This window comes from Syngnathus acus, chromosome 15, assembly GCF_901709675.1.
Source record: "Syngnathus acus chromosome 15, fSynAcu1.2, whole genome shotgun sequence".
NCBI lineage: Eukaryota > Metazoa > Chordata > Actinopteri > Syngnathiformes > Syngnathidae > Syngnathus > Syngnathus acus.
The window spans coordinates 8,905,248-8,928,199 of NC_051100.1; the positions used below are offsets into that span (position 1 = coordinate 8,905,248).

Below are 22,952 nucleotides of genomic sequence, written 5' to 3' on the forward strand. Positions count from 1 at the left end.
ACGCTTTCTATACTGTTTTATCTTTTTTATTAAAATTTACTATGGAAGTTGGCTTTATTGCTTTGGAACGGTGGCCTACTTTTAACTCAAAAGAAGTGATCAAAGAAAGTGCGGACGTGATTGACGCAGAGTCGCTGGAAAATGGCATCAACGTAACCATGGCAACCCGACACGTTACAAAGACGTCTTTGACAACACGTGACATAAACAGCGTTCACTGTTAAGTTGGTTCTTTGCCGTTACTGCTGTTGTATTAGTCATCTGCATGTGCATGAGGTGCATTCAGCTGCTAGCCAAATACTTTATTTCTGGTTGTCACTTTTGGTGAGTATGTACGTGATCTTGGAGATTTAAATAATGATTAGTTAAGTCAAATAATTAATGGAAGCTTTATATAAATGTGCTAAATCAAAATACATTATAAAGCAATACATTTTGCCATAATGTATACATTTTGCAATAATGTATACATCTCCAGCGCTATTAGCAGAAGGTTTATGAAACAATATGACACATTTGAAATTATAAACTGTAGTCCTTTTTTATTTTTTTATTTTATTTTTTTATAAATGGTAGTCACTACGTAAATGGTAGTCACTACGAAGCAGCGCTTCATGGACATATTAATTGAATGAATGAAATATGGAATATCTTATTAATACACAAAGAAGCTAATTGTATTTTCCATTTGCGTTGCAGTGTTAAATTTACTGGATTCTCAAACCAAGCTATACTTATGGGAAATGTAAATTGAATGAATGAAATACGGAATAATTGAGCAATAGACAGAAACCAAATGAATTTTCCATCTGCGTTGCAATGTTAAACTTCCTGGATTCTCAAACTTATTTTTTAACAAAACAATGTATTTTTAGGATAACACAACAAATAATTTTGACTGTGTAGAATCCTGGGTAATTAATTCCGGAAGTTGGTGGAATTTGACATTGAAGAAAATCAGCAGTATTAGAAAAGCTGTTTTCCCAAAATGATTTTGTGGATGCACGTGCGTGCGTGCGTGCGTACGTACGTACGTACGTGCGTGCGTACGTACTCCGTACGTGCGTACGTACTCCGTACGTGCGTACGTACTCCGTACTTGTGTGCGTGTGTGAGGTATTAATGAGGTATTCATGCGTTGCTGTAATATTAGTATATGCCGCAATAAAACACAGTTGAATTGCTTAACCCAGTTCTTTCAATGACATTGATCATAATTTAAAAATATATATTTTATTATCTTAATTATACATTGTATTATAAATATTTCTTTTACTGCCATTGACTTTTGTTAAATACATTCAAACATTCATTAATCAATGTTCCAGATTAAACTATGTAATATATAAAACATTAACTGTACAATGTTTTTGCTAGTATTGCAGCTTTGCATTTGTTTGTATAATTTTATAAATGTCAATTACTAATTGTTTTATAGTAAAACCTGAAAATGAAATGTGTGCATTTCAGAAATCTCTTTTTTTGCACTAAAATGGAACCGGTGCCAAAAGGGTCCGTGGATGAGATGAAATGGTACGAGCTCCTAACTCCACTCTACGAGCCCCTGGAGGAGCTTGGCTACCTATGCAACGCTCGCCCCCCACCTCCTCCCACTCCCTGCGACCCCGCCGACATGCCGCTCGACAACCTCCCCATGTTTACAGGAAGTCACTATGTAGGGTCTGGTGACTGCTACATCCGGGGAGACAATCTGATGAACATGAACTACCGAGCTCCACTCCATATGGAGTACATGCAACCAGCTCACCTGAACATTGGGCCAGCTGGTGATGTCACCAAACAGGTGAGCATTGGCAATGAAATCACCTTTTGTGGAGCAAATAATTATTTGATTCTCTACTTAAATTATAATCCCCAAATAGCAGCCATCGACTACTTCCAAGCACAAGAGTTAAGAGCTGTTGAAAGATAGACGAAATTGTAGACCTGCATAAAACTGAGTAGGTAACAAAATAGCAAAATACAAAACCTGACACAAGAACAACTCAGTCAAGCATGGAGGTGGAAATCTTTCTTTTGGGAGGGGGCTTTTTTTCCCCCAGCATAATATACTGTACATGTTTTAAATGTAAGTCTTATCTCTCCACTCTATAGTATATGAACTATCAGCACCAACCCTACGAGTGGCCTGTCAATCACCCACATGCTCCTACTCCTCCGGTAAGAACCCTGCCACACACATACACCCCAAATCTATGACGGGGCATGGTCGCAAATAGCACTGGGGAGGGGGGCGGGGCTGGGAAAAGCAGAGAACTAATGTTCCTCTTCCATTGGTACAGACATGGAGTCTGCATAGCGTATGCTGTGCTGCAACTACTGATGCGTTTAAGTCCCACCAAAACCCGAACACTCTTTTTGTTACTTTAAAGGTGAATTTCAAGCAGTAGCTAAATTGAGCATATTTTAATTAAAATGCATTTGGTTTTCTTTGTACTTGAGTTCATACACCAACATTAGGATATTGCAGACAAGTGTCATCATATTGGTTCCAGTCACCCTCAGTTCCAAAATTTCATCCGCATTCCTGAACTGTGGTAAAAGTCAGCACTACAGACAGATTTATAATTTAGTTTACAAATTAGACAATTATTTTAGTTCTTTAAGCGTCAATGATACACAAAACTTAAGCGGAAATGTTCCAGATGTGTCAGTGCTGAAGTTGTATAATTTGTGTACTGCTACCCAATGGATAAGTGGCATCATTGCAGCTTATCTGTGTCATGGGGTGTTCTGTGTCTTAAGCAGTTCCTTGACGAAACCATGATGATACTACCGGAATGTGCAAAGTTGCCTCCTGCTGAAATGCCGTAAGTGACGCCATTCACGTACATGCACAACTCAATAATACTGTGGGAAACGCAATTTAATGTAATTTATCTGCGATTGGTTTCGGACCAGTCCACTCAGTTAGATGGGACAAGCCTCACTCAGCCAATCCATAAAAGGAAAGTTGACAAGCACTATAAAAACTGGATAGGTAAACTTAATTTATTTCAGTAGTTTAATGCACAAAAAATGTAGCACCTGCATTATTTAGGTTGTCCACCTGTGATATAGATTGACTATGCAAAGTGAAATCCTTCATGATTATTTTTTTTTTAACCCAGTTTACCTTAACAGTTTAACAGCTATCGATTTGACTTTTTGAATTTTATAAATATTCAGATCTATTGAACAAGCATGTATACAGTAATACACATCTACATCAACACACTCTTTGCTTTGTTTTTTTTTTATAAAGGAGCCTTACGGATCAGAGTTCCCCCTCAAGAAAGGTCCCAGCAACCAAGTATGTTTAAAAAAAATAAAAAATTGAATTAAAAAATGCACAAATCCCTAATCAATTTTAATTTCATGTTCTGTTTCTCTAAATTCAAACTAAAGCTGTGAATGTGATTTGGATTTTTTTTGTTGATAGAAAAAGGACACGTGAATGCCAAGAGGAGGAAGATAAGGTGTACATTAAGAAGCCACCTAATGCATTTATGATCTTCCGAAAAGAGCAAAGGGAGAATGTTATGGCACAGTGGAACATTCGCGACAGTGCCGTGGCCAATAAAGTTCTGGGTCACATGGTAAGTGTGTCACCCTTGCTACAAAACGTGAAACTCTTCATGTCTACTTGTCTGGTGTCCCTTTGGGAAAGTGAGAGTGTCATTGGGTGACAAGTATGTATTGACATGTCTACAGTGGAAATCGCTGTCGGAGAAGGAGCAGGAGAAGTATTATCAGCTTGCCGATGCCGAAAAACGCCTCCATACCCAGCTGCACCCCAACTGGTCCTGCACAGACAATTATGTAAGTCCAGCCACCATGGATATGCCCAACATCTGGCACAAAGTGGACCACGTGTTTTGTGTTTTCAGGGTCGAAAGAGGAGGAAGCAGAGGAGCAGAGTGGCTTCCTAAGGAACTCGTCCAAGCAAACTGCAGAGTTTCCTCCTGTAACTTGACATACCGTTCTAGTGTTTGACTTAATCACAAGTCACTTGAAGTTCTACTAACAAGATATCGACTGAGCTGGAAAATGCTCAGCAAGTTCATTAATTTAAAACAGGGACATATTTAACCTCATTGTTATGAGAGGGTGGGGGGAGGGGCACTTTTAGCCATGTTTTGTTATTTGTGCAATGATGGCTTTTACACAATGCTTCATTATTGGTTGCTTGTATTGTCACCACCATTGACGCGTGAGCCAATGATTTCCAAAGAAGGTGAACAAGCTTTTAACCAAGCTTAATGTCCACATTTCCATGAATAAATTGATACATTTATGAAAATTATTCTGATTGCGTTTGACAGCATCTTACTGATTTTTGGTTATCTAGAAAGATTTCTTTTTAGCCTCTCACTAGCATATTCATTTCTAATGGCGCCCCCTCTCGGCATTATTTGACAATACAAGGATGCATTTGAGGTGAAATATTTAAACTACCCAACTGGCAAACTTAATTATATTGGTTAACATGCATGCATAATACATATTTTTGAGGAGAAACAATGCACGCTGAAAAACGTAATGAATTAGGGTGTGCAATACTTCAACTAGTGGACAAATGGCCAGAGTTTTGATACTTTTTGTATTGAAAACGATACACAAGCTTCTTAAAAAAAGATTAGTTTATTAATATTGTTTGTACATAGCAAACACTAAGAGCAGCTAAGGACTGACTGTATGCAGCAGCAGCGAGTGGGGGCAGGCCATGTGTCTCCTCTTCATCTAGGCTGCTCCCTGTCATATGACCAGCTTTTTGCCAATGACTTGACCTTTACTCCTCAGCAAAATCAAAGAAATAATAATCCTTCCTGTTGCTCACACTTAGCAAATGATAAATTAATAAGAATATTTGGATGGTGTTCATGTCATAAAAGCTGTAGTTCCTTTCATTCGGCAAAACATTTTCCCCTGCCTCTCAAAGTTGAACTGAAATGAGATTCTTCCCTCCTCTACTCAACTAACTGCCCCTTAGGGTAAACAGTTTAAAAGTGCCATAAGATTCTTCTACCCCCATTTGCTTTAAAAATAAAAATACAGCTCTCAATACCTTTTCAGCAGTCGCTTTGCCAGTGAACAATTATTTTAACCTTTACAATATTGTTTATACAAGAATGAATGTGGATGCCATTCTTAACATGATATATATATATATATATATATATATATATATTTACAAATCAAAGATTTACGTTTCTCATTTTAACTGCATGTGCCTTGAGCCAAAATATCACCTCGTCCACTGTTGTGTGGAAAGTCATTCTTGTGTTCACTCTTCATCCGTACACACCTGAAGGCAGAAAATCAGGAGATCTTTTTTTGATGAGATATTTTATGTTACTGTTAAAACACTGCACGTAAGTCTGATGATTTCTTTATCATGATTTTTTTAAATCCCAGACCCACTGACCTTGACAAAGGGGTGGTCCAGCAGCATGCTCGCCGTCCAACGTCGTTTGGGTTCGCTCTCCAGACAGTGTCCCAGGAAATCCTTGCCCTCTGTGCTCAGTTTCTCGGGGATGGGGGGCTTGTGACCCATGCCCACTTTGTACATGATCTGAAAGTTGTGCTCATACTCATGCCACGGTCTCTGCACATGAGGAAAAAATAGATATTGCGATTCATGAATCATGCCTTAATGCCAAGATGAAAACAACTACGCCCTCTAGTGGCTCTGAGTGCATTAACTACATTAAGCCATTATAACAATAGTGATTGGTTCTTCTCACCTTTCCCGTGACCATCTCAATGAGGACACAGCCTAAACTCCAGATGTCTGCCGCTCTCCCATGACCTTCCCCTTTTGCTCTGGTGATGACCTCGGGTGCCATGTATGCTGATTGAGGTGAGGAAGAGAAAAAAAAAAAAACAGGTTTGACAGAATACAGCATTTAGCAGAAATATAATCACTGACCACAGGATTGGGAAAACCAAATAGAAAACAAAAAACACATGAAGATAATGGTCAGTTTTGATTGACATTGAAGGAGGTAATAATTTAAAAATACAAAGTACAGTACTGATACAAAGTTTTATTTGTTCAGACCTACGCTGCATCACACAATTGTGAGGTGATTATAGTTCTTTATAAGTAATTAATATTTTAATCATGTGGTGACATGAGGCACTTATAATAAAATGTTTTAATAGTATTAGTAGTATTTACTGAAGACATGGTCTTACCGGCTGTCCCAAGGGTGCTGTTGACTTCGCCCGGCATGGTATGAGTGTTATTTCTCAACTTGACAGAACAGCCAAAGTCCCCCAGTTTGATGAGGCCAGAAGATGTCAGAAAGATGTTGGCTCCTGATGAAAGTGCCGTTGTTAGGGCAAGAATAAGACAAATATCGTGCACTAAAAAGTTTTTGGACACTGACCCTTGATGTCTCTGTGAACAATGCCATGTTCATGGAGAACATTGATGGCGGTAGTGATTTGTTTACTGTAGAGCCTGATGACGTGCTCCTGCAGACCAAGTCTGGACACCTCCTCCAGTGTGCCTTCGTCACAGTACTCCATGAAGATGTACATCTCCTCCTGAAGGGCGACACCAAAGTCAACTTTAGCAAACACTGACTGACAGAGGGATGGTGAGAAACAACCAAAACCCAAAGCCTTACCCTGTGGAGCTCCACTCCAAAGTATCGCACCAGGTTTGGGTGCTTGATGCCTTCAAAGATTTTCAGCTCATCTGCGGTCTCCTTGATCGTTTTGTGATCGTTTGGCTGGAATCTGATCTAAAAACAAAAACAAAGCATAATACATTTACAATGAAGACGACGTTTCCATTGATTTACATTTTGCATTTTTTTGTGTTGCGTGTCAGTGGAGCTAAGCTACAAACCTCTTTCATGGCCATGAGTTCTCCAGTGTCCACGTTGATGCAGGTGTAAACTTTCCCATACTGGCCTTCACCTGTTGACATCAATATATCAGACATCCATCGTAATGACAATTTATTTTCCCATCACTATTCAATATAATTACGATTGAGCAAATCCTGTGGAACAAGTATGAGTTTGTTCACGTATTTGAAGAAAAAAAAAGTATTTCATGTTTTGGGTTAGGGTCCCCATATCGGGGAAAAAATATATTCCATTCTGGAACGCAATGTACACCACATTCTTGTTCTTCAACACAGTAGCAAAAGGAGAACCGTCCTTACCGATTTTGTTTCCCCTCTGCCACTTGAAGGTGACCTTCCTAAGGCCGACGTGCATCACGTTGTCATAGGACTTGGGCGTGTGACACACATGGCCGATGATATTGCGCTGCTTCATAACGGCATAGCGCTTCTCCTCAAACTTGCGGATGGAGCGCCGCACGGCCTCCAACGGACTCTGCCGGGCTGCTGAGTCTGATGTAGAGGGGGGGAATCATTTGAAAAGATGTACTATGTCGGTGGATTACTTTTCAAGTGGACATCACAGCGGCTTAGAATACGTTAGTATGAATTCACTTTTTAGGGAATAAAACTTCTGTCTTGTTTATGATGAACACATAGACCTACTACACTACACTGATTTATTACTGGTAATGATGGTGTTGCTTGAAGGACTAAGTATTTTTTTTAGGTAAAAATTTTGAGAAACCACATACTATGACTCAATTCACCTTTGGACTGGCTGATGAAGGTGTGGAGCTCCCAGCTCCGGCGTGTGCTGCTATTGGAATCTCCCTTTGGATAAGCGGGTTCTGTTGAACAAAAGCGTTTCATTATAATGAATAAAGCAGTATGACCTACTAACCATTGTCAACCGATGAGCACGCTCACCTTCTCTGTCCTCTGTAGGGCTTGAGTGGCGGCTCAGAGACTTGAAATTCAACTCTGCTGCCACTGATGACAGCCGGTCGTTCTCGTGGAAACTGGACCCCCTGCAAGGACACAGTACATATTATTTAACAACAATGTATAGGCGACAACGACTCCTACTGACTCTACTAGTAATAGTCATTCAAAGAGAGAGCAGGAGTACAGTGCTGTGGGATCTATGCCTGAGAGGATTGTCGTGTACTTTGATTGGATGTGTTGCTGCAGTGTGTTAAAAGTAGTGCCGTTGTTTTAAGGTTTAAAATTCCTGTAAGAGCGAAGCTAATTTCATTGACCCTGTCATCAGTATTTTGCGTTCTGTCATCATTAAAATAGCTTACTTTCATTCGCTAAAAAAACATGAACATTTTGGTGTTTAAATACACAATGTATAATTCTCTTGATTTGTCCGTTTGTTTTCCAGAAACCTTCAAATGAGTGTGACAATGCAGTAAATAAATACTGACTCAAGCATACAAGCTACAACCATGTGACGCATGAAAGCAGCCGCGTCCATGTTGCCCAGCGGAGGAGTCTACTAAGCATTCAGCGTAAAATCAGAAGATTAACAGCAGAGGCAAAGGTTTGATGGAGGCACATCACCAGCGTCAAAAGCAAGGGATTTGTCTTATGGCACTAAAGAGCAGAAATTCAAAGCCCATTCTTTCCATTCCCACACAAAATTTGATGGTTGCTTCCATTGAAACATCTTTGTGTGAACGTTTGCTCACAATGTGTCTTATTTTCATGTATGGAAACACAAAGTGCATTTTGGTTGAGGATGCCAAAGCCTTTTGTTTTCTTTCTCGCAGGTGACCAGGGGCGAGGGGCTACCTGACATCATTGGGCGTGTTGCCAGGCGCTTTGGCGTGTCCGTGTTCCCCCGGGCCCTGCGGGATGGGCCGAGGGCCGTTGGGGAAAAGCTGATTCCGGAGGTCACAGGGGAGGCTTCGAGAGCTGCGTGGTAAAAGCAGAGACACTGAAGAGTTCCGCCTCGGCGGAGCCGCTTGTCTTGGGTCGGATGTGCACGAACGTGAATGAAGATATGTGGCTGGGTGGTTCAACTCAAACACACTCTCGCACGCTTACATGAGCACACACACTTCCGCCATTAGTAGTCATTAGAAGCAAAGGGAGCCAGAAGCAGCAAAGCAATGAAGGAAAGGCTAGAGCAGTTTTCTTCCGTAACTGGCTAATCACCAACCTGAACCCTTCAGCATTGGGGATGAAAAGATTTGGGTTTGGTGGGTCACTGTGACAGCGAGGAACTTTAACAGGTCGAGGGCTATTTCTGGGTGCTGGAAATACAAACAAATGCAGCGTTTCACTGGGAGCTCATGTGTGAAAGGACTCAGCATTCGGAGAATTACACTGAAAAGAAAGTTTTGTTCATGATCAACTGCAGCTTCCAAAACCAAGTTAACTACAAAAGCTGCAATTACATGATGGAAAAACATTTTAAGAAAAAAAACGCAACTTTAATTTCCCTAATGAGAAGGAAATGTTGTATGATTGATTTTATTTTAGTGTATTGATTATATTTAGAAAATAATACATATTTAGTAATAATCTTGTGTAGTGGTGAACCTATAATATTCCTATAATTACGAACTAAATGACAATTGTATGCATTTGTGTTGTGTGCGTGGAACCTGTATGTTTTCTGGCAACGCTTTGTTATTTAATGACCATGGCGGTCTGCTTTATGTCACATCACATTACGGAACATAAAAACACATCCATAAATGGAAGTAGCGGCAGTGGATTATTTAAATAATCTCACCGATGTATAGGCCAGTGACTGGGCTATGAGGTTTGCCAATCACATGTCCGATGCATTCGTTCATCAGCGCTTGTAAATTCTGCAGGGGGGGGAAAAAAAAAAAACACAAATTCAGTCGAGCAACTTCATTTTATGTGGGCTGAGATTGTTATTTTTTATTTTTTTTTACCAGGAAGTCATCCTCTGGTAATGCTGATATGAAGCCAGGTTCAATCGCTTGAAGAAAGTCAAAGCCTTGAGTGGCCCACCTGTGGAACAAAGTAGCACTATTTAAATATGCCAGTAGACACAAATCAGGAATTGCTTTGTGTTTGTCCTGAGAATGTCCTCAGATGCTGGAATGCTCATTTCAGTCTTTCAAGGCAGTTCTAACTTGCGACACCATTATTGTATATCAAGCATAGCCGTGGAAACGTGTTAAAAACAAAAGCTCATAACTAAGGGATCGTCTTTTTACGGAATAAAAATAACGTGTAGAATACGACTTTCTTCAACTTGTCAAAATTCCGTTTGATATTTTGGATTGAATTTTCAAAATGTAATTCCAAGTTAGAAAGTGTCAAAGGAATCTGAGCATTTGTGTACGATATTTGAAAAAGCCCATTTTTATTATGGATCTGCTATTGCATTTTCGTTAGATTTGTTGTCTAGAAATCCAAAAATACCACACAACAGGACAAGGAATGAGTTTATGAGGGTCGATGGTGAGTTGGAAGTGTTTAAAGTTCAAGGGAGATAGTGACACTTGATAGTCTAGGGTGGCTTATTCAGAAGTGGATTGGACTGGGTGTGTTGTGAGCACCCAAAGACCTCAAGCGAAACATTGATACCCGGTAATGGTTTCTGAGAGCTACACAAAAGTAGGCTGACCTCTGTCCCCATGCGATAAAACCAGAAAGGGCAGTATGTGAGGAAATGATGTCGCACTAGTCGGGGGAACCTTACCTGGGCTTGGTGCCCCGGCCGCTCTCGCACTTAGTCAGGACGTACGTCATCCACTTGCGAGCAAAAGCTATGTAGCGCTCGCCAATCCTCTGCCTGTACTCCCCTGACATGAGACGCACCACTTCCTTGTGGTACTGTGGACACAACATCTATTATAGTCACCGTAAAATGATATCCAAATTCATTAGTTGACACAATAACATGCATCGATGGGTTTTTATTTAAAAAAAAAAAAAAAAAAAACGTATTTGTTCAACACGATTTTGCTTTTTACCTCAAAGGCAAAGTTGTAGCCTTGGATCATGGCCTCTCTGTAGTATTGCTGCAAAGTGGACGACTCGGACTCGTCCACCTCGGCCTCAAACTCCGACGTGAACATGTACTCCACCCGGTCGATGGCTGAGCTGATCTTAATGCAGAGTTGCAGCGCTTCATCCTGAGTGAACGTGTGCAAAAATCAGACAAATGGGGAGCAATATTTTATTTTTAAATAAAATAGTAACTAATTATGTTTTATAATAGTAAGTGTATATGCAGTAAGTACTGTAAGTATAATTATATCATGTATTCTATATGAAACATTTACATGTGGGGTTTTGATTTTAGCCAAGTTATTTGATCTATGACATCCTCAAATATTATTGCAGTAGTACAATTCAGAATTCAAAAATTAATTCTCATTTCAAAATCCAAACAAATCAACATAAGGGGTGTACAAAATATGACCTACTGGGCCCATATCGCCCACTCTGAACAAGTGTGTGTGTGCGTACGTGCATGTCAAAGGTTGTAGTTACGGAAGCACCTTGAGCTCCTGCAGAGCGCTGGCGATAAGAGGCTGACTGGACGTTTGCTCACGGCTGAGAGTGAGCACATCCTCCATGGACTGCTGGACCGCCTTCCGCTGAGCCACCAGGTGAGCCGACTGCATCACGATCATGAGCATGTTCTCCACCTGAGGGTGCGGTCGGGGATGCTGAGGTTATGCTTAGTCACGCTGGCAGGAGGAGTTCAATAATGAATCATATACCTTCATGGCCCGCAGCGTGTCGACAATTTCCATTGTGGGAACCACTTTGAGCAGCTCTCCGTCCCACTGGGCCCATTCCGAATCGGTCGTCAAGTCCCCTGTGCGGTGTTTGCTCATGAGCAGGAAGGCCTCATCCTCCGCCATTTCATCGGGCTCTTTGGAGCAGTCTTTTCCCGCAGCGGCATTGAGTAACTGCAGGATGAGCGGCCGCTGAGCCAGCAAGCTAAACGGAACGAAAACCTGCAGCTCCTCCAGTCCAGGAATTTGGACCTGAGAAAGAAATGTGCTTTGTCTTTTATGACAGACCGATGAAAAGTATCTTAAGTGAACAAAAACACACCTTCACAAAATTTCTCTTCTTTAGAGCTTCAAGGAGAGACGCGACTCCATTAATAATGTTGAAATCTGCAGCAACCTCCAAGTCCTGTGGCAAAAATGGAGTCAGAACACCCACCCTCATCTTTTGAGTGAGTAAATCATACGCTCACAAATTCCGCACAGTCACTGCTAGGATTTAAGGTGACATCACATCTTACCTTGCGCAGCATTTTGGCAAAGCCCAGCGCCTTGGACGCCCGTTCTCTGGCCTCATGAAACAGCTCTTTAAGTGACCGACTGGTCTCAATCACCGATCGCCTTGGAGGATTTAAAAGAGCAAAACATGAATAGTAATAATTGCCCAATTAAAAACACCAGCTGGCAACCTTATGGCAGCCACTTTTGCAATGGTAACAGCGCTCATTTTTTTTAAAAATGACCCTATCACTACTTGTGCAAAAAAAAAAAAAAAAAAAAATGGGATAGAAATGGAATGGGACAGAAGGATTGAAACATATTCCTCTTTTTGTCATTATGGGCATGAACGTGATGACCATTGAGAATTTTGGGAGTTTCCTCAAACGGCCGCTCTATTTCCCGGCTGGTCTGGGTGCACCACAGGCACCATCAGTCCTTTAGTTTCAGTTTATTAAAGTGCTCTAAAAATAAAATGAGTTAAGTTGAGCTGAAAGGGAATAAATCTCTTGACCTCCTGTGTGTCAATGTTACGGAAGGCTCATATTCATCTCTTATCTTAGATCTGATTTTGATTGTGCTAATGTACCCGACGGTGTGGCCAGTGACTTCCTTACCTAATCTCATCTGAGGCGGTGCTATCGTCGGCACTTTCCCAGAACTCATTGCCGCTCTTTTGCAGGCCGGCGTCAAGGAACTCTCCAGTGGATTTGAGCAGCATCCCAGCAATGTCACTTTAAAGGGAAAAAAAAAGGTAACTTGTCAATCCCATGTAGATGAATGAGTCTGTGGAAGAGCAACGCAAGGACGCTAACCAGAAAAGCTTCCCGGATTGGGCCTCCCCACCACGGATGTAGGGGGTGATATCTTTGGTGAAGTGCCACTCCTTCTCCAGAAGGTTCTTTAAGCTGTGAGATGCTTGAGGCAGCTGCTGCAACATTTGGATCCAACTGTGCATGTACTCAAAGTACACCTGAAATACATTTGCTAGTGGTCACAATAATGACAATCACAAATATCTGCTCAATCACGAAGGGAAGGAAGCAACGCTGCGTACCACAAGCATCTTGTGCAGTTCCTCCTCAAACTCATCAATGTTGGTGTCTGTCTGCAAGCCCTGAGCATCAGTAACCACGCCGCGGAGCATGAACTGATAATACTGCTTCATGAGGAGACCCCCTTTCAGAACCTCCTTACACTCACGCACCAACTGCAAAGTGTAAACACAAAGACGTTTGGATATTTGTTATCTATAGTGGCCAGGAATTACCCTATACTAAGCTTTATCGTATTGGTTTGTTTGTGATCAGGATGACCTATAACCTACTACATGCATATTAGAACAGCTGACCCTCAAAAGTAAATCAACTAATAATGCCTTCTTGTTTTTAAGCATGATGCCGGTCCCCTCGACACTGAGCAAAAAGGCCCTCTTATTGACTGGTGATTAAAAAAGAAGAAAAAAAAGAACAGTTATGGGCAGACGGACAGACATGGTAGTTAGTATCTTCTTGCCTGGTTGATACTGAGTAGAGAAGGTTCTCCAGCAGGTCTTTGCTCCAGTCGTAACTTTAGGCACTCGTGGATGACATTGAGAAGGACTCTGCAGAGCACGAGGAAGGCAGGCCGGAAGGATGGGAGGTCCATGTCCAGCAGATCCTCCCAGGACACTTGGTCCGCTCCGAGTTCTGGCTCAGCCAAACTACTACAGGAGCCGTGGCGGGACAGCTCCGGTAGGTAGTCGTTGTACAGAATGGGGTCCGGGAAGTCTGAAAACTGCAAAAGGGGAAGACAGGTTAATATTTCAACCTACCGAACAAAGGATGATGGGGAGATTATTATTTCTGCCATTTGTTTTTTTTTTTACTTCCGATCTTGAAAATTCAATTGAGTTGTACAGGCTATATAGGTCACAAGGGTGGAAATGTTTTTGATGTTTCTATCTATTTATTGTACCTTCAGAAACCCTGAGGATAAAATCCAGACATGAAAGTGGTGGCCATGTAGGAAAGGGTACATTTTGGTTAAGATTGTAACTTCTTGGCCATTTCCTACACCCCACACAGCCTTATAGTTCAAGCTGATTTCAAATACCCATTGTGTGCAGCAAAAACACAACTGCTCCCAAAAGAGAAATCAAAAGGTTTGCCTGTTTTGTGTTGCACAACACGGAAAATAAAATTTGGACCGAGACTGGTTGCTGATGCCATCTAGTCTTCCCAAGAGTCACAGAGGTAAAAGGCCAACCCTCACTGCGGCGTCTAAAATAACAGCCAACGTCATCAGAACTAAGAGAAATATGTTTTTGTGGACTGATAAGATGCTTAGAATAATCTCAGTGTTTTCAATTGTTCCACAAAGTTATGGTTAGGCAGTTTGATATCATCTGTGAGAAAGACATACCAACAGTAGCATTCATTATGTTGCTATCAATCAATGATGTGCACAATACAAATATGCATGTTAGGGTCAGTCTGGGGCCTGGGCTCATCTCATTTCTTTAATTGCACCTTCTCGGGCTCATTCCTAATCGATCAATTAGTGTACCATATTTGTCTCTAAAACGAGAAGATGAGCGTCTCACCTCCAGTGCAGGTGTGTGGCGCAGCAAGGCCGCTCGAGACCTTTGGAGGGAGCGGTCCATCAGTTTGTGGAGTCTGAGAATGAGTTTGCGCAGTCCCATCTGCTTCAGTGCTTTATCCACAAAGGGCCTATAAATGGCTGTGGGGCAAAACACACCCTCTGCTCCCGCTGCCTCTGGAATTCCCGATGCTGTCGTAGGAAGAAACTCTTCCTCCGACAACAGTTGGGAAAATTTAGAAGTCAAGGTTGGAGAAAGTTCTCCATCAGCTGGGATACCTCCCACCGTCTCCTCCTCCACCTCCCCGTCGCTTTCTGCTGTGAACGTGGCGGTGGAGTCATTCTCATCCTCATCTTTGTCGTCATCCTCGTTGCCGCGAGAGCAGCGAGGGGACGGGATCTCAAAGACGGGCCAGCCGATGCGAGACAGGTCCCGGAGGCCCAGGACGGTGGCCATGACACGCAGCTTCTGGTTGAGGTCCTGAGTGATGTTGAGCCACAAACAGAGCGCCTGCACTCTGCCTTGGAAGTCTCGCGCCGCGTATTTCTCATAGTCCCTTTGCAGGGCCTGCAGAGAGGGGTACAGCGCTTCCACGTACTCCAGCAGCTCCATAACGCGCTTGACCTGCTCAAAGGCCAACCGCTGCCTCTGAAGGTGATCCCTGCAGTCGGTGCCTGAGCCCAGAGGCTCAGCTGCATTCATGGCAGCGGAGGGGCAAGCGCTAAAGCCCCAAGGGTCCACGCCACAGTGGTTGCTCTCCACCAAAGCAGGCTTGCATTTATCTTTACAGTCCAGATTGGGATCAGTCCTAATAGTCCGGCAGTCCCCGTGAATTGTTGGGGACCCTGAACAGTGAGCCTGTCTCAGGCTGTCGTAGTTCACCTTGAAATGTAGCACCTCGTTGATCAGGTCGGGGATGGCCTGGCGCGCTGTGAAAAGGAAGAAATCCTGGTCTCTGATGGAGCGGCGGGCGTGCCATGCCTGCAGCTCCAGCCAGATGACTTCGTTGTTGTGGCCCATGAAGGCCATGTTCTCCTGGCCTCGCTGCTCTTTCTCCTTACGCTTCGACGACATGGAGGTGAGCTTAAGCAGCAGCCGCAGCGTCTCGAAGAACTTGAGGCGGTCCGCGGGACAGTCCGTCCGAGAGGTCTGGCGGTGGGTGCGGGCCATGTGGGGCATGGACACGGGGAGTTTGCAGCTGCTGCAGCCCAAGCTCAGATAGTGCTTCCTCGGGTCCATGCTGAGGGCGCCAAAAGGCCCTGATTTGGACAGCGGATCTAGCATGAAGGCGCCCTCAAAGGTCTTCTTGTGGTCTCGCTCAGTGGAGCGCAGGGTGGCCCTCTGCTTCTTTCCCTGCTTGTAGCTGTGCTCCTCAGGCGTCTCTGGTGTTCGGGGATTTTCTTTCGGGACAAACGGGCTGAGGTCCGCTGAAACACATACAAAACTGCTTAATCGGCAATACGCAGGCAGAGACACCAAAACAAATATTGCGTGTGAGGAAAAGCTCATTTCTCTCACGTTTGCTGGGAGAACGTCCACCACTCCTGGACTGGCTGCTTTTCTGATGTTTACCAGACATTCGTTTCATCTGACGCGATGTGTAAGGGGGTGATGTCGCATACAGAAGTTCCTCTTCCTCACTGGGTGAATCCCAGGATTCCTCCGTCTGAGAGTTCTGCCGGGATTCATCTCCCACTGGGTTGCCCTGTCTGTGAACATTTACGATTCAAGGTGAAAAATAGTCAAACTATTCACAATGAGCTATTCATACTGGCATCTTTATAATAAGCAAAGCCGCCCGAAGGCTGACGCGAACAACAAAGAAGCTCTTTGGCCTTTTTTCTTTTTTTTTGAAAGCCACTTCCACCATGTCCAACCACAGAAACGTCTCAAGGCCGGAGAGGGCTGGAATGTTTGCAGTCAGTAAAGAGTGTGCAGCAAATCACTTGCAATGCCACAGTTGCAAAAAGTGAAAGTACACGTAATGTGCACCGCCGTCTCTCTGCCTGCATAGCAGCCATGTGTGTGTAGTACACAGTTCTCAGTTCTCTCTCAGGGCTACAAAGACAAAAGAGACGTACAAACGTGTAGTAGAACCTCTGAAGTGAAATGACCATGACATTGTACAATTTGGAATCCAATCAAAATACCGTGAAGAAATACAACTCCACAGCGTGCACAACTTCACGGCTGAAACCGCCACCATACATCTAAGTTTTCCTTTTTTTTGCATGTTTCCAGTGGCGGCAAAGAAGAAAAACTGAATGACAGTATTTAGTAAAGTGTGTGTGCATGTCTCATCCAAGAGACCCAATACTGCTGTCTGCAGGCCATTATTGTTGCAAAAGATGCCTGTTTTCATGTAATGAGGGTATCAATTATCTGTTGTCAAACATTCGGCCATGGATCTTGCTTGACAACATACTTGCGGTGAAAGCAATGACCTGAAACCCTTGTATTTTGGGCTGGGGGGGGGCAAAGCAAGAAAGAGAGCGTGTGAGTGGGCGACACGCTATGAGACAACAGAGTCCAACCTTTGTCACCTGATCATTTCTGAAGTTTTTTTTTTTCCCCCTCAATAGGATTAAGGACGGTTGGATTGTGTGACCCTGCCGGCAAAGACAAAAGGATAAAGAAGGGGAGGTGGTGGAGCGGAGGGGGCGCATGAAACCTGGCTATCCTGCATGCGCCTCACCATGTGTGCCTTCATCCATCATCGGATTGAATGCTATTCACCCAACGCGTGCCTGTTTGTGTGGACACAGTGGAAAGGGGCGGTGCTGTATCACTTTCGCTGAGTGAGTGTTTAAGAGGAACTGGGTGGGGGGCGCGGGGGGTTATCTGGAAATCACTTGCCTGTGAGAGTGCAGACTTCTACAGCCCATCTGCCCTACATCACAATTCCGTTCCCCCGGGAGTTGCTATGAAACTACAATATGGCCGACAGACACCTGCTGCAAACCCTGCAGCCTTGCATGAAATAATGCAATGCAACTGAAAGCACAGCACCGAACACTGCAGCCAGTTCTCAAATGACATAAGGAGTCTTGCACGCGTGCATCCAAGAAGAACAGTGGCGCCTTTATGAGTGCATTGTACGACAGTCAAACTGTGGAGGGGCTTGTTCTGCAGGAGCAGGAAATGACAGCAATCTTTTCTGTAGTCATGCACGAGAAGGCACAGTGAGCAACGTCGAGAGTAAAAATGAAAGTGTTTATCGGAATTCATGAGGGGAATGTCCGTAAAAAAAGCAGGTGCATGAGAGAAATGTAAGCAACTCAGAAGACCTTGCAGTGTGCAAAGCAGCGTGCAGCACAGCGAAGACAGAAATACTCCATGCATGCGACTAGATCACTTTTTTTAAAAGACACAGCAGCGTGACCGAATAGCTCAGGAATGACAGCAGCCCCAATGACGCCGCGACTGCCTTCTGTTTGCTAGCTTGCCCCCTCGCGCTGAAATTTGTCTTTGGGATACTTTTTGCATAGGGGGAGGCCACGGGGAAGGTCACGGCCCCGTGTGGCCTACTGTGTGCAAGCTGTGCCCGACCGGCTCCCGGGAGTAAATGATGACTGCAGATGGTGTCTGGCTGCCTCTCAATGGCTCATCTGATGGTGCACTGAGCCACCCGCCCGCCCCCCCATATAGGCCGGTGGAATGCTGCAGCCCCTGGGCAGGAACACTGCGTGCATAATAACACAAAACCCAGCCTTTTTCTGCAGAGCGACTGAAGCACAGATACCAAGGCCTGCCGCATTCAGCTGAAGGGAGGGGGGCAGGGGTTGACCTTTGACACCAAACCTTCCATACTATTGTACCAGGAAGGGGCACTCTATTGTATAGTACTGACACGTGGCCCGTGAGGCCCACCACTGAATAGCACACAGCTGTTTAGTGAGCACGCTTGCTCACAAAGCCCAAACTAAAGGGGTCTTTTTTTTTTTTTTTTTTTTAGAAAGCGAGACAGTGCAAATGAGGGGAGGAAAGGAGAAGTTGCCCTGTTTGGAAAGAGCACACTTTCTCCTAATTAGGACTGGCATAAGTGACCCTCTGCAAACAACGCACAGGCACCTTCTCTTAGCTTCCCATTTAAGCTCATAAGCAATCGAAACAGAAAATGAAACCAATTATATTTAGGACTGTTTCCGTTGATGCACAGGTGTCAAACTTGAAAGGGGAAATCAAATCAAAAATAACGTGTTCTATGCACCCCCACTAGTAATTTACACAATCATACATTTAAAAGGGTTCACAGTCATAACAGCCCTTCAAGGGAAACCATAACTGCAGTGTAGCTCGCAACAAAAATGAGTTTGACCCCATTGCTTCATCGTGCGATTTTGTACAATCTACCTGAAAACAAATCACGAGGGAATTGCAATGTGTACATACTGCAGCAGGAATCTTGGACTTCTTGCCGTCCCTTGTCGAAACTCGCTGCACAGATTGAGCCATCTGACTTAGGTACTGTAAGCTAACAAACAGAGTTGGGGAAAAAAAACAACAAACACAAAGAACTTGACCCCACCCTTTTCTTCTATGTCGCACACAGCCAGGAGTGGGCCTCCCAGACTCTCCTGTATGCAAATGCACAAAGCACACAAGAGTCAATGAAAGAGCCTTTACTGTAGCCAAAGGGTCACATGATGAAATGTATCTAAATGTAGCACACACGGTACTGCAAATACTGTTATAGCATCTTCGTCTTGCACCATGAATGCAAAGTGAGCAATTCTCTGTTCCAACTTGAAAGAATATCTGTGAGTCAAGAGAGAAATGTTCAGCAGGTCAATGCATGCATGTGCTGGTCAGTTAAAATAGACTGATGCAGCACTTATAGGGCCTTGCAAGTGAACTGGCCTGCCATGCAATTTTAAAAGCACATGATATTTCTATAAAAAGTCCTATATAAGAATAAATTTCTTTTCATGGCCCCACAAAGGCAATGCAACAATTCCAATGAGGAAAAAGGTTCCCCACCTCTTTTCTACTCCATGCAAAGATCAATTGTTCAAAGGAAGCAGCAGATGACTGAGAGCATTTCTCCAGAACAGGTGTAGGCAGAGAGCGGATACACTTAGGAAAAAGACATGGAGGCTCCATCTGCACTCCTCACACCGCCTATGCTCCCGGCAAACGCAGCCTTTTAATGAGCTGCAGCCACGAGCGTCTGCAGCGCCATACCCGTGTGCGCAGCTAAACCACATCCTGAAATCTCAGGAATGCTCGCTAGTGACCATGTCTTCTCGGGGAACAAGGCATTTTGCACAAAAGGACCTCTGTTGGCGCAATGATAGCGTTCATTTTGGCCAACAATATTAAGTGCAAACATGAGCAACATACACAGCTTTCTCTGTTATAAAGATTAAGGTCTGTAATGTCTGCCTACATTTCCATTTAATTGCACAGCAATGCAGGCTCAACACAACTACACACAGGCACACGCGCACACAATGTTGCGTTCAAGGAAACGGCAACTTTAGGCCGCTTAAATGCAAATACAAAGGAACACATTCTAGAACAAAGTGCCTCAAAATCCAAACAGTTTCTGTTCAGTTCAGAGGTGTTGCAGCAGAAATTACCCCAATATAAAATTGAATGCAACTAGGTGACAGCATCACGCTGCCTTCCTGTTTCCTCATTGCAAATCTGTCAAAGAGCGTGTAGTTTTATTTTAGTTTAACTTTACAAAATAAATGTTAAATGTTACTTTAAACATTCTCTTACAAAGTGCAGGGAATGCATGCACCTTATTTCAAATCAAAGCCTCCCAAAACATATTGCGAGGTTGGACAGAACATTGCAAGAATTCAAAGAAGCTGTTGTGAGACTTCATCAAAGACGTGGAAATACTGTGAAGTGTGTGTGGGCATAGTGTAGATTTGTGCTCATGTGTTACCCTCCACCCACGCACTAAACAAACATGGGATGGTGGGGTTGGATGGGGGAATGTCTTGTCAACTTCCAGTAAGGACATGCACCATAGTCACATCAAGTTGTGCATTGTACTTATGCAACGTTAATAAGGCTAGGGTTGCACAATCATCGACTTCACATCGGACTGGCTGCAAGACAATACGCATTAAAGACAAATGCTGGACATAAAGCATTACTTTTTGTCCCCCTTTTGGTGAAGTGTGAAACAATCGAGGAGACATAACAGCAGATTCCTGACGCCCTGTCCGCCTGCAGTCAGGGGCAAACTACGCTATGTCGATTACATATAACAATAACATCTTATAATCTGCTGATGTGCGTTCTCGCGCATGAAATAAGGCGCTCGGTAACCTTCACAATCGCTGGGACATTTGTTGCTGCACGTTTTCGAGGGTCAGCCTAAGTTAGACACGCGGCAAATATAGAAAAGATCATGCATGTCCTGTTAAACTACCAAGTAAACATGCACACTTTGCAATAATGCTAGAAAGGACAACAGCACAAATCCAACTGAAGGATTAACAATAGAAAACTGGCGCAAATGCTAGCTAAAGGCAGGGAAGTTTGTGCCTTATTTTCAATGATGGCGCCTGAGTAACAACTCTTTCGTGTGTTTAAAAAAATAATAATAGAACGACTTTGGCTGAGGCTGTAGGTAAACTTATGAACAATAAAATAACAACGCTAACAGTGGTGGTGGGCTAGCCTACTCCCTAACATGCTGCAGCCGACCGTACAATTACGATCTCAGTCTGCATGCATTGTCGTTTCTTTTAAGAGCATAAGCGTGCTAACATCTTTCGGCGATTGAATATTGCACAAAAAAGTTTGCGACTCTGCCGTTGCAAAAGCAGCGAGTCAACTGCACGCGTCTCATAATTTGACAGGAAGCGAGTTTGTGCGCAATGCGAGTGCAGCGTCACGATCGGGTCTCTATTTGGCAAGCGCTGGTAGTGGTGTGGTGGTCTGATGGGCAGATCTCGCATACCTGCTCGGCTTGGAGCGATCCGGGGGCTCCATGGCGAGAAAGCGGCGTTCTATTCTTCGCCGTGCATGGACTGAAGCATGTCCAGGCAACCGCGGACGGACTTTGCACCGGTTGCTTTTTGCACAAAAGACGATTAAGAGTCTCTTTGAAGCACTTTCGATCCGCCGGCAAGGTGGACTTTCGCTTGTGCATATGCAGCCGCCATCTTTCCAATGTTCATTGACTAGAGGAGTGCCTCACAGCTCACAAGGCTACTGCGTTCCTACGGAAGCCCGGATAGCTCAGCTGCAGTCGCTCCCCCCACTTTTGCACGTTCTTTACCCCTCTCACTTTTGTTCTCATTTGCTCTCTAAAAACTATCAAAGTGTTATAGTATTAATAAAAATAAAATAAGTGCTCCTTCCTACTTGGATTGCATGGTCAACGTGCTTTTCGTTTGTAGCGCTTTTCTATTTTAGTACTCAAAGCGCTTCTCACGGCTTCCTCATGCACTTATTGATGAATCGATGAGGAGCAACTGTGCGTTCAGTGTCTTGCACATCGATATGGTCACAATGGCTGGGGTTCGAACCATAAATCCCCGGGTGAGAAGACAACAACTCAACTCCTGATCCACACCGCCCACAAAACAATTAATGATTTTCTAGTTTTTCTCCCAATATTTGTGTTAAATTCATGCCATAGTGCCTCAGATCTGATATATGGGATTTAAAACTGGGTTCTCTTCCCACATTCCACCAAATGGCATGATGAAGTCTGCCCATAGCTGTTTTTCTTTTGTCTGAGGTGGCCTACAATTGTTGGAATTAAAAAATGAATCAAATATCTTAAAGCCCATATAAAACTGCATGCATTTAATTGAATGCACTGCGCACAGAATGGTTGTGTCCAGTCCTTTAATTCAAAGAGGCTTTTGTGTATGCTGTAATGAGTAGCCTGCAAAGCTTGCAAAAAAAAAATGTTATGTATGATTTTCATGTTGTCAAACATTTATGATGTGCTAAGAAGTGATCACTGGAAGTTTATTTATCCATCTATCAGCTGCTGGTAAATTGTTGGATTATAAACCTTTTGAAGGATTGTACATTTAATTATACAAAGCATTTTAATCTACTTTATGTATGAAATTCACTGGATAAATAAAGTAGCCTTGCTTGCCGTGCTTTGCCATACAAATTTTAACATCTAATTTGTTCATGTTTGATGAGCGAATGTGTTTGGACATTTTATCGCAGTTCAGCTCATGTTATATTCTAGAACAAATGCTCTTTCGAGTCCATTAAGGCTCATGCGCCACAGAGTTTCCCAACATCAATGTTGGCTTCTTTTTATTTGCAATGACAGACC

General features: G+C 43.4%; 2 protein-coding genes across 3 annotated transcripts; one reads left to right on the top strand and one right to left on the bottom strand.

The window, feature by feature from the left end:
- Positions 1-252: 252 nt before the first annotated feature.
- On the top strand, positions 253-4,101 carry LOC119134760 (transcription factor 7-like 1). The gene is made up of 8 exons (XM_037271815.1): positions 253-324; positions 1,471-1,804; positions 2,116-2,181; positions 2,770-2,831; positions 3,266-3,313; positions 3,443-3,599; positions 3,715-3,822; positions 3,891-4,101. Exons 2-8 carry the CDS (start codon positions 1,493-1,495, stop codon positions 3,930-3,932), a joined length of 795 nt encoding a protein of 264 aa, XP_037127710.1. The 5' UTR covers positions 253-324; positions 1,471-1,492; the 3' UTR covers positions 3,933-4,101.
- Positions 4,102-4,540: 439 nt separating this feature from the next.
- Positions 4,541-21,853, bottom strand: map3k4 (mitogen-activated protein kinase kinase kinase 4). 2 transcript variants are annotated; one of them, XM_037271533.1, is made up of 28 exons: positions 21,606-21,853; positions 16,199-16,389; positions 14,684-16,107; positions 13,615-13,875; positions 13,157-13,309; positions 12,915-13,072; positions 12,717-12,833; positions 12,123-12,222; positions 11,927-12,010; positions 11,587-11,856; positions 11,362-11,511; positions 10,831-10,992; positions 10,557-10,690; positions 9,781-9,859; positions 9,612-9,690; positions 9,033-9,126; positions 8,663-8,785; positions 7,793-7,893; positions 7,633-7,713; positions 7,184-7,375; positions 6,863-6,933; positions 6,639-6,755; positions 6,396-6,555; positions 6,202-6,324; positions 5,748-5,854; positions 5,429-5,608; positions 5,182-5,308; positions 4,541-5,147 (listed from the first exon to the last, which is right to left on the bottom strand). In XM_037271533.1, exons 1-27 carry the CDS (start codon positions 21,635-21,637, stop codon positions 5,288-5,290), a joined length of 4,764 nt encoding a protein of 1,587 aa, XP_037127428.1. In that variant the 5' UTR covers positions 21,638-21,853; the 3' UTR covers positions 4,541-5,147; positions 5,182-5,287. The 2 variants fall into 2 exon arrangements, with proteins under 2 accessions (XP_037127428.1, XP_037127429.1); XM_037271534.1 differs by lacking the exon at positions 8,663-8,785.
- Positions 21,854-22,952: the final 1,099 nt, after the last annotated feature.

Bases quoted from the DNA above. Each gene is read 5' to 3' on its own strand.
- map3k4 (XM_037271533.1), bottom strand. From the start codon at position 21,637: ATGGAGCCCCCGGATCGCTCCAAGCCGAGCAG. The intron at 8,786-9,032 runs GTTGGTGATTAG...TTTACCACGCAG, and splicing joins CCCAATGCTGAAGGGTTCAG to CTCTCGAAGCCTCCCCTGTG. The intron at 6,556-6,638 runs GTAAGGCTTTGG...GTCGCCCTTCAG, and splicing joins TTGGAGTGGAGCTCCACAGG to GAGGAGATGTACATCTTCAT.
- LOC119134760 (XM_037271815.1), top strand. From the start codon at position 1,493: ATGGAACCGGTGCCAAAAGGGTCCGTGGATGAGATGAAATGGTACGAG. The intron at 2,182-2,769 runs GTAAGAACCCTG...TGTCTTAAGCAG, and splicing joins CACATGCTCCTACTCCTCCG to TTCCTTGACGAAACCATGAT. The intron at 3,823-3,890 runs GTAAGTCCAGCC...TTGTGTTTTCAG, and splicing joins GGTCCTGCACAGACAATTAT to GGTCGAAAGAGGAGGAAGCA.